Genomic DNA, 14395 nt, shown 5'->3' on the forward strand with positions numbered 1-14395 from the left:
AAGGCAACGGGCCTCCCACCACCCCTTCCCCTCCAGGCAGAGCAGGAGCTGGTCCAGGGATGTCCTGGCATATCCCCATGTCCCTGCTGGCTCTGCACTGCTGTGAGGCCAGGGCTGGCTGGCAGCCTTACCCCGCCTGGCATCTGCCGCTCTGCCCTGCTCCGTGACACAACACGGTCATCGTCCCCATTTCTAAGTGAGGGCTCACGGCTGAGCCCGAGCTCCCAGGGATCCCAGTGAAATCCCTTCCCCTTCTTTGCAGCTCCCTGGTGCCAGGACGTGGTGGGGAGGTTTCTTGTCACAGCTTGCTGTAGCCAGGCCTGGCCCCAAGCGCCCCTGTCCCATGGTGCCCCCACCCCACGTAACCCCATGGGGCTGTAAACACCTCCCAGCCCATCCGCCCCTGCCTGCCTCTAGTTCTTAGTGGGCGCCTCTGTGGTGTCCTGGGGGGTGGCTCAGCAGCCCCCCTCCAAACTCTGGGTCTGTTCTCCCAGTGTCACCAGCCTCACATCTGGGCCAGCGCGGAGGGCAAAGCTCTGGATGCTGGCACTGGGGCAGCCCAGGGGGCATTCCTGCACCAATCTGGCCATCCCCAGGGCTGAAAGATTTAATGAAGGTTCTTCTGCCCCTGGGCTTTGCTGCAGCCAGGGCCCTACAGGCTCTCAGCCCCCTCCCTGGAGAGCAGCACAGCCTGACCTTTAGCACCAGGCACAAAACTGCTTCTCACTTCTCCAGGCTCTTCCTTCCTCCTCCGCCACAGGCTGGGGCACATCTGGGTGCTGGAGCCCCAGGACCCAGGTGGATGCTCGGGGGTGGGGGATGGAGGGGCAGGGGCAGGAGGCTCAGTGGGGCAGTGTGGGATGTGCGGGTCTGTTCTGCACACTCTTCCCCAGAAGTCTCAAGGGTCCTGTGAGCTTCATGTGAACTTCTGTGCTGGTGGGTATAATAACCCCAGTAACCCACTGGCGTTGTGGGTGTGCTGGGGGCATGCTGCTTGGATGGCAGGAGTGGGATGTCTCCATCCTTGCTGGAGGGAGATGAGCAATGCTGGGAAAAAAGGAAAAACGTTGTGTTGGGGGAGAAAGGCTGGGTCCTTGCCTTCCTCTCTTCCCTCCAGGCACTTCCCTGTTGCTGGGAGGCACAACCCAGCCCCTGCCTGCGTTAGGACAGGGGGTTCTCTTGGGCCATGTCACTGTGGTCTCTGCTCATCTATTATTTGATGCTGCACCCACCTGAGGAGGACGTTAGGGCAAAATGTGTCTGTTCCCTTCCCAGCTGTGAGACCAGGTTTGCTCCTGGGTGCTTTGTAGCATCCCCCATCCTGCTGGCCAAGGACTTGGGATTTTGGTGGGGGGTGGAAGTGTAGAGGCACCTCTTTTGTGCCACTGGCTCTCTGTCCCCTGTGGGTTCTGGGGTTGCAGCATCTTCTGCCAAGATCAGGTGGTTTCCTCAGTGGCAATCAGAGTGTGTCGGGGGGCTGCAGGCATGCCTGCTTTTGGGGGGGCCAGGAAAGCCTTATCTCCTGTGTGGGTGCACCAGTACTGGGGTGGGACTGGGACATGGGGACCTCACAGGGACACTTGGGAAAGGGAGAGACCCTGTGGGTATGATTCACTGACTTGGGAGGAGATGGGAGCCTTAGTACCAGGGTGCAGAATTGGGAGGGGGAGTGTGTCTGTCTGTCCCCGTTGGACCTGTGGCACCTCTGTGCCCCTGCAGGGTCAGGCCGATGGCCCGCCAGGCCCAAAGTCTCTTGGTGAACGATGGTTTCCTATTGCTCTTTGGTAATTGCTGACGCTGCGGCTGAGCCGGTGGTTTCATGGCCCTTCCCGCGTGGTCGGAGGGGAGCAGGGGCCCTGCCGGGGTGTGCGTCGAGTCATGTGTGCTGCCACACGTGTTCCCTTGCGCTGCTCACCCTGCATGGTGTTCTGGGGCCCTGCAGCCCTTTGTGAGTGACTGTCGTGGGTCTGTTGTTTGCAAATATCCTTGTGGTGTTTCCCAGCCTCTTTTGGGCAGGTCCAGCATGGAGCTGATGGCTGATGGCATTGCCAGTCACTTACGGGGGTGAAAGACAAGTCCAGGGAGATCACAGGCTTGGTCTGCTGCTGCTCCCCTCTAGGCTGGGTAACGCATGATCCTGTGCATTCCCTGGGCCCTGCCTTGGGCTGGCTGTCCGCGGGTGCTGGGTCCCCATGCAGGCAGTGCATCCCTTACCCCGGACCCGCGGTGGGTCTTGGAGCAGAGCAGATGGCAGGGCTCAGCGCCGGTGTGCTCCTGCCAGAGCTAATGAGCAGCACATGGCAGCTGCCAAAGCCTGATTTAAAGGTTTCCCTAAGCCTGGGAAAGCCTGGAGCAGGAGGATTAGGGGAGGCCTGGTGGGGTTCTGGGGTCCAAGGCAGGGTTTGCCCCTCAGGAGAGCAGGCTGGGCACAGCCAGCACGTGGAGGAGCTGTACTGGGTGTGGGGTGGAGGCAGGTCATGGCGCTGAGCCGTGTCCAGGCTGCCCCCATGCGCTGTGGGGACCAGCCTGTCCCCAGGCTGCCTGGTGCTGCGGGGGGGTGGGGACCCAGCAGCCGGGGAGCTCCATCTTGCCCCTGGTGCTGGTCCACCCTCTGCTTTGGCGGCGTTTGGCTGGAGCACAGGCAGCGATCCGGCAGCGTGGGTGGCTCCGGGCGAGCTGAGCCCGGCGCTTTCCCGTGTTGTGCTTGCTTCTGCTAGGAGGGGGCTTGCTATATCTCTTAATTGGAGCGTTTGCTGACCAGACCTGGCAGTCCCCAGGGAGCCTGATTCAATTTTCTCTCATTGCTGAGCCGCTTCCCTGCTGCGGTAATTAAATGCTTAACTTTGTCTTGATTTGGGTCCAAAGCAACCTGTGTGCAAACAGCCAGCCCTTGGCAGCCAGCCCTCTCCTGCGACCCCAGCTCAGGGGGGAATGGGGCCGGGGGCGTCCCTTCCTGGGCAAGGGGGCAGATCCCCCTGTGGGATTGAGCCACGCTGAGCTGAGGCCTGGGGAGTCTGCTGATGCAGGCGGGCAGCCCCCCGCTTGCTGTGCTGGTCTGGAGATATGGGAAAACCTGGAGCACTCTGCTTTGACCTCACCCTTGTGATGCTGGCAGCACCCAGCTGCCTGGAGAGCTGCTTGGCCAGGCTGAGTGCCCCATACACAGCCACGCTGCACCCCACGGGGCTCACACTGCCTTGCCCGTTGGATCTGCAATGCCCGGGGTTGACCCATAGGATGGCCGAGGGGAGCACAGGACTGTGTTAGAGATGCTCTTCTCCTGGCTGCCTGGGATTCAGGGCAGCAGCAGAGCATGGAGGGCAGGTTTGGGGCAGAGGAAAGCAAAGCGTGGGGGGAGCAGAGAGGGCAGCGAGGCTGGCAGATGGGCTGTGTGTGAGTCTGGGCTGTCTGCAGATGCTCCTGCAGCTCCGATGCTGGGGAGGCTGGAGGGAGCGCAAGCAGGGCGAACACGGGTGACGCAGGGAGCGGGGATGGGGCAGTGGGGGGAGTGGGGACGGGAGCAGGGCGAATGCAGGTGATGCGGGGATGGGAGTGGGGTGAATGCAAGGTCACGTGGGGAGGGGAAATGGGGCAAATGCGGGCGATGTGGGGAGCGGGGTGATGCGGGGACAGGAGCAGGGTGAACGCAGGTGATGCCGGGAGTGGGGATGGGAGCAGGATGAATGCAGGCAATGTGGGGAGCAGCGCCAGGCGCTGCCCGGGCTTGCCCAGCCGCCTGTCCTGGCAGGCTCATCCGCAGCAGCTGGGCGCTGTGGCTGGTAGGGGTCTGCCTGCTCCAACCCCTGCCAGCCCACACCGGCAGAAGTGCCCGGGGTCAGGTGGGGGGCAGCGCCCCAGACCCTTGGCAGGTGCCGGCGCTGCCAGCATCGCAGCGGGCAGTCGTGCCCCTCTGGAGATGAGGTGGACAAGAGCAAGTGGCTCTGAGCCTCTGGGGCCTGGCACAGAGAGGGAAAATGCCGTGGAGCTCTTCCACCCGCCGCTCCCCGGCTCTTTGGCTTGGCTCCCTGGGAAACCAGCCCTGCCTGGCTGGGCAGCCTCCTGGGATCCGGCCTGGGGAGGGGAGAGGAACAGCCCCTTGCAGGGGGTCTGCAGGTAGCCAACCTCCCTCCCAGAGGGTCTCGGAGGGACAGGAGCTCCCTGTCTGGGAGCAGGCTCTGCCCATCTGCAGTTACAAGGTTGTGAAAGGCATTTGGAGCTGGGGGGTTGCCCACACCCCCAGTCTGGAGCGGCTGCCCTGCAGCCCCCTGCCAGCACTGAGAAATGTTGGTGAATGGGTGTGTGCTCGGCCTCCCTGGGGAGCTGGGACAGCCCCTGCTTGAGGTGGATGATGCTGGGTGATGGGTCTGGGGGATTCCCTTTGCTCCCCTGCCCATGGTCTCCTGCCCGGTGGGATGGCTGCCCTGCCCCAGGGGGGTGTGGCCCGGGGGGTCGCTTACCCTGTGCCTGGCTGTGGGTGCAGGCAGTTTGCCGTGTGGGGGTGTTGTGGCTCTCACCACGGGCAGCAGGGCTGTGGGAGTGTGCTGCCACAGCTTTGGCAAGGTGCTGGGGGCCAAAGGATGCTCTGGAGCCCTGGGGGGTTGCCATAGCGGTGGGCTGGGAAGGGGGAAACTGAGGCAGTCACGTAAGGAGACAGGGTGAGATGAGGACATGAACCCAGCAGCCCATGTCAGCGGAATTGTGCCTTCCTGTGCAAGGAAACAGCCTCCCCTCGGTGCACAGCGGGGCCTGGGTGGTGTCTGCTGGTGGACGCAGCCCTGACATGGGGATACCGGCTGTGCCCGGTGTGGTGAACCCCATCTGCTCCACTGGTTCAGGGATTGAAATGTGGGGACGGGCAGGTCTCTCCCCAGGGGGGCTGCTCCTGCCAGGGTGGAGGGACCCTCAAGCCAACCCCACAAGGGCTGCCTGCAGGAGCTGCCTGCCCCTGTGGTGCCCATCCGGCACTTGGCTCCCAGCCTCGCTCGCACCCCCTGCCCAGCCAAACGCTGGCACAGGGCAGCGGCCCTGAACAACTCGGCCTTTGTGCTTACCGCCGAGCACACTCGTGTGCACGCCGAAGCTCCTTGTCCCTCGGGGAGCAGGACCCGCTCCCCCCTTCCTCCCAGATGCTCGGTCGTCCTGGCAGCCCCGCCGTGGAGACGGCGCTTTCACAGCCTGCCAGCGCAGCAGGGAAGGGAAGGAGAGAAATGGGGAGGCTCCCAGCCAAGGTCCCCTTTGTGTCCCCATGTGACTGCGGGCTCTGCCTGGCATACACACTGCTTCTGCTACCGGGTTTGGATGCTGATGCTGGAGCAGGCAGGCTCCTGCTGTGCCACCCATCATCACCCCAGCAAGAGTTGCTGGTTCGGGAAGGAGCGGTCTCCACCCCTGCCTGTGCCTCCGTCTCTGTCTGCGCGTCCATCTGTCTCCCAGCCCGGCGTGTGGGGTGCCTGGGGCTGGGAAGCAGCCAGATTTGCTTGGCAGGAACACTCAGCTGGGACTGTGCAGCTCCGTCCTGGTGCTCAGTCCCTTGTCACCATCCCTTCGAAGTGATTGGGGTGTGGAGGGACTGGAGGTGGTGGCCAGGCTCGTGGTGCTGCTGTGGTCCTGATGGGTCTCTCCTCCCTGGTGTGTTGCCTGTTGGTTGGTTTATCAGCATGGGCTGGAGGGAGGTGGGACTGGCACTGATCATTTTTCTGGCCCCGGGACAGTCTGTGTCTTCCCCAGGCCAGCTTTGAGCAGGAGAAGCAGTCACCTGTGCCAGCATGGGGACAGCCGGGCACAGGCTGCTTGATGGAGCTGGGGCTCTGATCCGCTCCTGCCTGAGCCGGGGGGTGGTGAAGCAGCACCCCGCTGGTTAAGTGCTGGTTTATTTTGGTTGCTGCTTAGCAGAGAAGTCCATAATTGCCACGGAAGCATAGGAGCCTGTGCCACGGGCACACAGGAGACCAGCTGGGCTCTCAGTGGGTGTCCCAGCCATTTAGGACAGGGCACACCAGTGTGTTTGGCTCTGCAGTGGGTCCTGGTGCTGGGCACAAGCTGTCCTTCTGGCTGGTGGCCCATGACCAGGCACATAGCAGGGTGGCTGGCTGTGTCCAGATGCAGGTGAGGGAGCAGCTCCATTGTCCCGCAGGTTGGGCCCTAACAGCATCACACCCAGTTCTTGTGGACCCACAGACAGACAGGACATGGCCAGCATCTTTTTTGGCAGAGGTAGGGACAAGGAGTGCCAGAATGCTCTCAGATGGTGACTTTATGACCACCAAAGTTTCTGTTGCAGAGCAGGGCAGCTGAGGCAGAGCACAGCAAGCACTGCCAACTCTCCCAGTGTCACCTGGTGGGGTTGAGGACAAGGGCCAAGGAGAGAGCCCGTGCTGGCTCTGCAGATGCTTATGTCATGTTTGGAGGAGGTATTGTGGTGCCTGGGCATGACTTGAACAACACGTGAACACCTACTTGGCCCAACGAGGATCTCATGTTGCCCAGTGCCTGGCGTGGTGATGTTCCTCCTGGGAGGGCAGGGATGGGACACCCCAGTATGGGAGAGCTAGGACAGTTGGATGTTGGGGAGCAGGAGGAGCAGCTGCACAGGCCTAGAGAAACCCTTTGTGATGTCTCTTGGTGGCCATGTAAATCTCCTGTGTTGCTGGGTGGCATCTCTGTGCTGTTCTGTGTGGGGCTGTGGCTGCTGGTGCTCGTTCCCATCTTCCTGCTTCATTTGTTCTCCTCTTGTAGTGGGGGGTCCATAGTATTCACACACCAGTTGGCAGCAGCTCCCAAGGACATCTCTGGGTTATGCTTGGCCAGTTGCCTGGAGAGCAGAACCCTCCACATCTCTAGTCACTCAGGGGAGGCAGGACAGCATGGGGGAGCATGTTGAGGACTGGCCCCTGGGTCCCCTCCAGCCCCCATAGGTCCCCTGGTTGTGAGAGCCAGGATGAGTGATGGGACCCTCGGGTGCTTGGAGCCATCTGGGCAGCGAGGTTTGGGGAGCAGGAGTGGGGGAGACATCGGTGTTGGCGTGTGGACAGCTGGAACAGCCCAGCATGGCCAGGCTCGGGGCGGGTCCCCAAATGCCCTATGTGCTCACCTCCCCCCAGTGCTGCTGCTCATCCTCTCTTCCAAACCCATGTGCACATATTTTATCACCTGGGGAGAGTGGGGGGAAGAAAAGAAAGAAATCTTTTGCTGAAAACCCTGTTCTCGTTCTTCTTGCGAGGAAAAATGTTTTCCAAAAATACCGTGGTTCCAGTTTGTTCCTCTGCCTGTTCCCTGGGGACACTGTCGCTGTGCATGTCTGGGGTGGGGAGAGGGGGAAGCGCATTATGCTGGTCAAAAAGTAATTAAAGCTGGGGTTAATTTTCCTGAAGGAGGGTGGGACCCTGGGAAGGCGACGGGAGCGAGTCTAGGGCTGAGCACATCAGAAGCTGCTTTCTATTGTGGCTGCTGAGCTAAATATACCCACGGGCGCCCATAGCTGTTCCCACATGTCTGCTGCGCAGGCTCCTGGCGGGGTGAGCGGGGTGCTCGCGCTGCCTCCCCCCACCAGGGACACCCTGTCCCCCCAAACACAGTGGGTTTTGGCCCTCCTGGGCTTTGCTTGCCCATGGCCGGGCTGGCAAGGAGCCGTGTCTCGTGCAGAGCCCCAGTCTGCAACGCGTCTGCTGCGGTCACTGTGCCGGCTTGCCAGTGATGCGGCTTCGGAGGAATTAATAGCTGTGTTTATGAAGCACCCAGGGAGGGGAGATGTGCAGTCATTAGCTCTAATGAGAACTGTTTTCCGTGGCGCTTGGCTCTGCGCTCCCGCTTTCTCCATGAGTCCCCCGGGACCAGGCAGCTTCCCGTGGCCGCCACATCCACCGAAAGTGGAGCTGCAGCCTGCGCTGAAGCAGGGCTGGGTCCGCCCGTTCTGTACCCAGATTTCTCGGGGTGGGGTTGAGTGTGGTGGGTGGGGATGCGGCGGGTCAGTCGCGCGTGCAGCCAGAGCCAGGAGCCCAGCACAGCCTCGCCTGTCCTCTTCCCGTCTGCCGAGTCCACGGCTGGGGACAGCCATCGGGCTGGGCGGTGGTTTGGTTTAGGTGGTTGTTTTGGCGCTGGGACTGTTTTGTCGTGTTTCTGCATTTTGCATTTCCAGCCTTTGTAGCTGCAGTTTGATCTCGCTGCCTCTCAAGCGAGCGTGGCTGGCTGCAGTGCATCCCGCTGCCCACCCGTACCCTGGCAGTCCCTGTGAGGGCTGCTTCGATGTGTGCAGCCCAAAGCTCGCTCCTGGCTGGGGGCTTCGCGGTGAATGAGCCGGCACAGGCATGGGGAGCCTCGCTGGCTCCGTGGGGAGCCTGGCTGACCCTGTGTAGGCCACGCTGGGCTGCGTTCAGCTGTTGCTGCAAGGGCAGTTTTAAGTGCAGGCTGCGTGTTGTTACCGGGTCTGCCCGTGCTGTGGTACCCAGACCTGACTGTCACCAGCTGCGGAGGTGGCTGGTGGTATCACTGCGATGTGCCGACCTCTTTTCTCAACCCAAACGGACCAAGGTTGTCTCTGGGTGCAGGAGCTGAAGCATCCCCTGCACTGTTTGCTCCACAGGCAGAGGTGCTGCTGGTGCCCTGCCCACAGTGGCCATGGTCCCAGCGTGGGCCACACTCACATCCTCAGGACCAGGCTCATGTCCCTGGGACCGGGGTGAGCCCCGAGGCTGCCCTCAGCCCACTTCTCTTCCTGCAGGATCCGTCCCCAACTGTCCAAAGAGAAAATAGAGGGATGCCACATCTGCACCTCGGTGACGCCTGGCGAGCCCCAGGTGCTGCTGGGGAAGGACAAGGCCTTCACCTATGACTTTGTCTTTGACCTGGACACATGGCAGGAGCAGATCTACACGACGTGTGTGGGCAAGCTCATTGAAGGCTGCTTCGAGGGCTACAATGCCACCGTGCTGGCGTACGGCCAGGTATGTGCTCTGCCTGCTCCTTGGGCTCTGGCTTGGGCTCTCCTGCTGCGCTGGGTGCTGGGGATGCTGAGATGGCCCCTGCAGAGGTTAGGGAAGGTGGGGGGTGTATAAACCTGTGGGTGTGGATGGGACAGAGTTGTCCCTGGGCTGGGTGAGAGCTGGGGCAGGGTCTGGCCTTGGGTGGAAGGAGAGGGAGGCAGGGCTGGGGTGCGAGCATGGGAGCCTGTGTGGCGGTGGGGATCAGAGGGGCTCCCAGAGGTGTCTGGGGAGCCTGGGGTGGCAGGGGGAGGTGTGGGGCACAGTGGGCAAAGCTGAGCCTGGGAGGGCCCAGCCAGCTCTCCCATTGCTGCCTTTCCGCAGACTGGCGCGGGGAAGACATACACCATGGGCACCGGCTTCGACATGAACATCTCCGAGGATGAACAGGGCATCATCCCACGGGCCATTGGCCACCTCTTTAGTGGCATCGAGGAGCGCAAGCGGGTGGCACAGAGTCAGGGCGTGGCAGCACCTGAGTTCAAAGTCAGTGCCCAGTTCCTGGAGGTGGGTGACAGCAGGTCTGGGTGACACTGTGGCCCTGTCCTGATCTTTGCTCGGTTTCCCTGTCCTGGGCTACTTGAGTCCTCATGTCCTGTCTGTTCCCCGGCTGAGCAGGTCCCCACAGCAGGCGTGTGGCTGGGGATGCATGCCAGGGCAGAGGAGACTCAAAGCACCTGAATGTTGTTGACTCCATGATGGCCACAAACTGGGGTGGCACTTTCTTGGCTGCAGGGACGCCCCCCCCCGCCTCCGCGCTATGGGGAAGGGGCTTGTGCCTTGGTCCCCTGGAGATTCAGGGGGCTCTGGGCTTGCTTATTCCTGTTTGAGGTCACGGGTAGCGGCATACCTGCTCCCCTGGCTCTGGACCAGTGTTCCCAGTGAAACAAGGAGAGGGAAAAGTGCCACTCTTGTGGGGATTGGAGGAAGAGCTGCATTATTTCCCATGTCCTTTGCTGCATCTTTGACCTTGAGAGTGCTTCATTGCATCCTCTCCCACCTCTGCTTTGGCGTCCCCATTTCAAAAGCCTCTTCTATTAACCACTTCTTTCCCTGAAGAAGTTTGTCCCAGGAAGGCTGTGGACCTTTTGTGTCTGCAGTGGTTTCCCTGTGGGCTGGCCCTGGGGTGAAAGTGCAAAGAAGCTCAAGATGGGAACTGTTTTAAGGCCCTGGTGAGAAAACATAGGGTGGTGTTGAGCAAAGCTGAGCTCCTGAACAAACTTCATCTGGTTGATGTCCTGATCTGGGGTACATCTCAGAGGAGACAAGCAGTCAGAGAGAAAGGCCCTGTGCTGTGAGCTTGCCACCGCGTGGCTTTGGTGGACATCCCATATGGGTTCCTCCAGATGTCGATGGCCTGGAGAGGGGAAGCAAGTGCCCAAAGACACCACCTAGCCTGGAGGGCTGACCTTCTTGCTGGAGATATCCTCTCTACCAGCTTTCCACCTTGTTAACTCCCATGGAGCTGTTGTGTCCAGCCACATACTTCCCTCCCCACCACTTGGCCTGTCTGAGCTTCTGGCTGCCTTCCCACACATCCTCAGCCTCGTGGGGCTCTGCTCTGGGGAACCTGTGGGCTGGGATGGAAATGAAATGGATGAAATGCCTGCCTGTGCTGAAGTCCTTCTGGGGTGAACCTTGTCAGGCTTTCTCCCTGCTGAAGAGTCCCCTATCGCTGTTGGGGCTGGGGCATAGTCCTGCCTTCCCTGGGCTATAGGATTGGATACTGGCCTTCAGCCCAACATGTGTCCCCTCACCCCATGCAACACACTTTCCCTTCTCTTTCAGCCCCCCATATCTGCCCTCTAGGAGATCCTCTGCTATCCAGCTATAGTTTTCCTTGCCTCAGTTTCTCCCAGTTTGGGATGACACAACGCTGCCCCAAGGAGCTGGGTGACCTGTTACCTGGGGTTGGAACATGTGAACCCTGGGGAGGGGACAGCTGTGCTGCTTCTGCCCCAGGCGATCCTGGAAGCGTCTCTGCAGACCAAGAGTTCCAGTGCGACCCCAGGGGCACCTGGGGGTGACAGAGCGGTGGTCCTGTATGGGGTCACACCAGCTGCCCTGGGGATTTCCTGTAGTCTTTCTCTCTCTTCACCACCTCTGACCCCTGGTGGTTTTGACTCTCAAAATAGACTCAGAGATGTTTTTCTGGTGACTGCAGTGGAGGATGGGAACAAGGCTTCCTCTGCTGTGTTTCAGAGCTGCTCATGGTCGTGCTTCCCAGGCTAGCTGTGCCCAGTGGGACACTGCCAGACCCACAGTGAGGGGATTGAAGGCTTTCCAAGGGCCCTGTTACATGGCGGGGAGAGTTAAAACCCGTTGCCTGATGGCCCGGTGACCAAGGCCATTGTTGGAGCTTGTCGAGGGCTTTGCCCACTAGTCCACCATGCAGGCATGGACATCAAACCAAAAGCTCTTGTGCCACTGTGCCAAGACCTGTCTACAGCCACCCTTATCCAGGCAACCCAGGGAACGTTTTGGGGAGATAATGGATCTCCTGTGCCAACGTGGGCACATGGCCACATCAGGTGCTGGTTACCAACCCTGCTGTGCCAGCAGTGGTACAGGATTTGGCCTTGCTGATCCCTGTCCTGTGACTCTCGTCCTGGGAACAGGCTGTCAGAGCAGGGTTTTAGCCCTTGGGGAGCCCATCTGCACCTGGGGCGGCCTGGGATGGATTAGACTGATCCGCTCTGCTGGCCAGGAGCCTGTGGTCCTTGGGTGACCCTTCTCTCTGCGCTGGGATGAGGGTGACGTGGCATTGAGTGCTGGTGACAGGGGGACAGACAGGCAGAGGTGTCCCTCCACCCCAGGGTGAGAGAGAATGCTGTCAAGATATGAATGGGGCCATCCTCTGTCAGCTCTGGGTCCTCAGGGTTTTTCCTGCTTGTCCTGCACTCCCTGGTCCCCCTTGTCCCCTTTCCACCCAGCAGCAGTGACCTCAAGGAGCTGTGGTGGGAGAGGGGCTCTGCTGGCTCGTGTGGCCAGGGGCTCCCTGGGTAAGCAGGGAAGGCTGGGGGGACACGTAGCTCCCAGGTGTCCACTCAGACTCTGGGGACAGGGCTCTGAAAGTGTCCTGGTTCACGCACAGCTGCTTGTGTGGGCCAGGGCCAGGACAGGGTCGGGCAGCGGGAACCAACCCAGACTGCAGCTCAGAGCTTCGCGCGGCAGACAGGCACAAGTATCCGTGCCTGCGCACACACCTGTGCACACGCACCGTTCCTTCTGGGTGTCCTGTCCTGGCTGGGTACCCACACCTGCAGGTTGGAGCTTGCCTGTACATTATCCATCTGCTTGTGTGTCCTGTCTGACACTTGCAGGCACACCGGCTCTCCTGGTCAACCTTGCCTAAGCATACATGTGTGAGCACATGTATGTGTGAGCACCTGCGCACCCCCAGCGGTGCGGCCTGGCCTCCTGGCTCTCAGGACTGCAGCAGCGGGATGTCAGTCCCACTGTGCCAGGATCTAGCAGCCTCCTGCTTCCTGCTACTCACCCTGTACTTGCTTCTGCCCCACTCAGCTCTACAACGAGGAGATCCTGGACCTGTTTGACAGTGCCCGCGACCCTGACGCACGCCACCGCAAATCCAACATCAAAATCCACGAGGATGCCAGTGGAGGCATCTACACCACGGGGGTCACGTCACGCCTCATCAACTCACAGGACGAGGTGGGTGCAGGACAGGGCAGACATGGAGGAGGGATGGCAGCTGGGATGTGCTACCTGGGGACAGCCAGGCGAGGTGGGGATCTCACCCAGGATGGGACAGAGCAGTCCCGGGGTGATGCAGGGAGAGGTTGCTGTGCCCACTGGGCTGCGGCAGGGTGCTTCCTGGCTCCCTAGAAGGGTCCTTCAAGGTTTTTTTCTTCCCTGCCCCATGTCATTGTAGCTGATCCAGTGCCTAAAACAGGGGGCTCTTTCCCGCACCACTGCCAGCACTCAGATGAATGTGCAGAGCTCCCGGTCCCACGCCATCTTCACCATTCACCTGTGCCAGATGAGAGTGTGCACCCGTCCAGAGCTGGTGAGATGTGCTCCTGCCTCGTGGCTGGGCTGTTTCTGGATCTGATACCCAGGCAATGTGTGTGGGTCCCTTGGAAAGGGAGAGGGTTTGAAGTCTTGCAAAGAGAGGCAGGGCTTTGTCTTTCTTCTTTCCAGTCATAGCCAAGCATTAGCATTTAATGGGAGCTGAGGTCTGCCCTGGAGCAGCCCCATCCAAGGCAGGAATGGTCTGGCCCAAGGAATGGCCCAGAGCAAGGTGCTGTTAGGATCCTCTCCCCCATACTTAGGGGCGGGATGTGGAGGGTGAATGCTCAGGCTTTTGCTGATGTCTGAGCATGGTCAAGGGGGCTCCTGCTCGCTCCGGATCTGTGGCATTGACCCTCTCCATGTGTGCCTGGCTGCAGGTAAACGGGGAGGTGACCAGCCTCCTGGATGGAGCCCAGCCCACTACTGAGTATGAGACCCTCACGGCCAAGTTTCACTTCGTAGACCTGGCTGGCTCGGAGAGGCTGAAGAGAACGGGTGCTACCGGCGAGAGAGCAAAGGAAGGCATCTCCATCAACTGTGGGCTGGTATGGCCCCGGGCACCCGCGTGCAAGGGGAGGGGGGAGGCAGGGCCTGCCTGGGGGAGCCTGCAACACCTTTGGGTCCTGCTTGGAGCTGCTCTGGGCTTTTGGGGTTGCTGCTGTGTCTGCTGGCATTCATGCTACCTGGCCCTGTGGGCAGGAATATGCCCAATCCAAAATGCCAGTGGTGAGGGCACAGCTCTGTGAGGGCAGGACTGTGGGGAGGGGTACAGCTGGGCACAAGGGTGCAAGTCCCCAAAAAGTCAAAGTCTGTTCACTTGAGCTTAAAAAAAACTCCAGGGCTCATGTTCCTCAGTGCATGTGGGAGAGAGGCACAGCCCAGGGAAGGGGGGCGAATGCTGAGACTGCCAAGGGAAGCTTCATGCCTCAACCTCTTGCACCCCAGACCTGTGCCACAGCACATGCCCCAGGCCTGATGTGCTGGCTATGTGACAACTGTATTCTCAGTAGGGGCTGAATTGGGGGGGGGGCTTTCCTTTGTGTTGGTAGCTGGCCTTGGGGAACGTCATTAGTGCTCTTGGAGACCAGAGCAAGAAAGTTGTGCATGTGCCCTACCGTGACTCCAAGCTCACCCGCCTGCTGCAGGATTCACTTGGGGGCAACAGGTAAGGGGGTCCAAGGTGGGGGCTGAGCCCTGGGAGAGGACTGCAGGGGCTGTCCCCCTGCAAATAGGGCCGAAGGTCTGTGAAGCCATGGAGGAGCTGTTTCAGGACTCAAATGCCCCGTGGCTTGCCCAGTGGCGAGGGGATGCCTCTTGGCAGGCAGTGCGTGACTTTGCAGATGTAAAGACCTTGGCTCCTCAAGAGTCCCAGACACAATTATCCA

At 60.6% G+C, this 14395-nt stretch overlaps 1 protein-coding gene across 4 annotated transcripts in view; it reads left to right on the forward strand.

Annotated features, from left to right (window-relative positions):
- Nucleotides 1–14395, forward strand: part of KIF21B (kinesin family member 21B) — a 43023-nt gene that overhangs the window by 5742 nt on the left and 22886 nt on the right. For all 4 annotated transcript variants that reach the window (XR_012632139.1, XR_012632140.1, XM_074893604.1 and 1 more), the window contains exons 2-7: nucleotides 8717–8939; nucleotides 9300–9482; nucleotides 12501–12650; nucleotides 12871–13005; nucleotides 13388–13555; nucleotides 14060–14175. Coding sequence is in view for 2 of the 4 variants with exons in the window: in XM_074893604.1 (XP_074749705.1) it covers nucleotides 8717–8939; nucleotides 9300–9482; nucleotides 12501–12650; nucleotides 12871–13005; nucleotides 13388–13555; nucleotides 14060–14175 (975 nt within the window). In the remaining 2 variants the exon portion in view is untranslated. The remainder of the gene's footprint in view (nucleotides 1–8716; nucleotides 8940–9299; nucleotides 9483–12500; nucleotides 12651–12870; nucleotides 13006–13387; nucleotides 13556–14059; nucleotides 14176–14395) is intronic.

Source organism: Strix uralensis, chromosome 24 (genome assembly GCF_047716275.1).
Source record: "Strix uralensis isolate ZFMK-TIS-50842 chromosome 24, bStrUra1, whole genome shotgun sequence".
Classification (NCBI taxonomy): Eukaryota; Metazoa; Chordata; class Aves; order Strigiformes; family Strigidae; genus Strix; species Strix uralensis.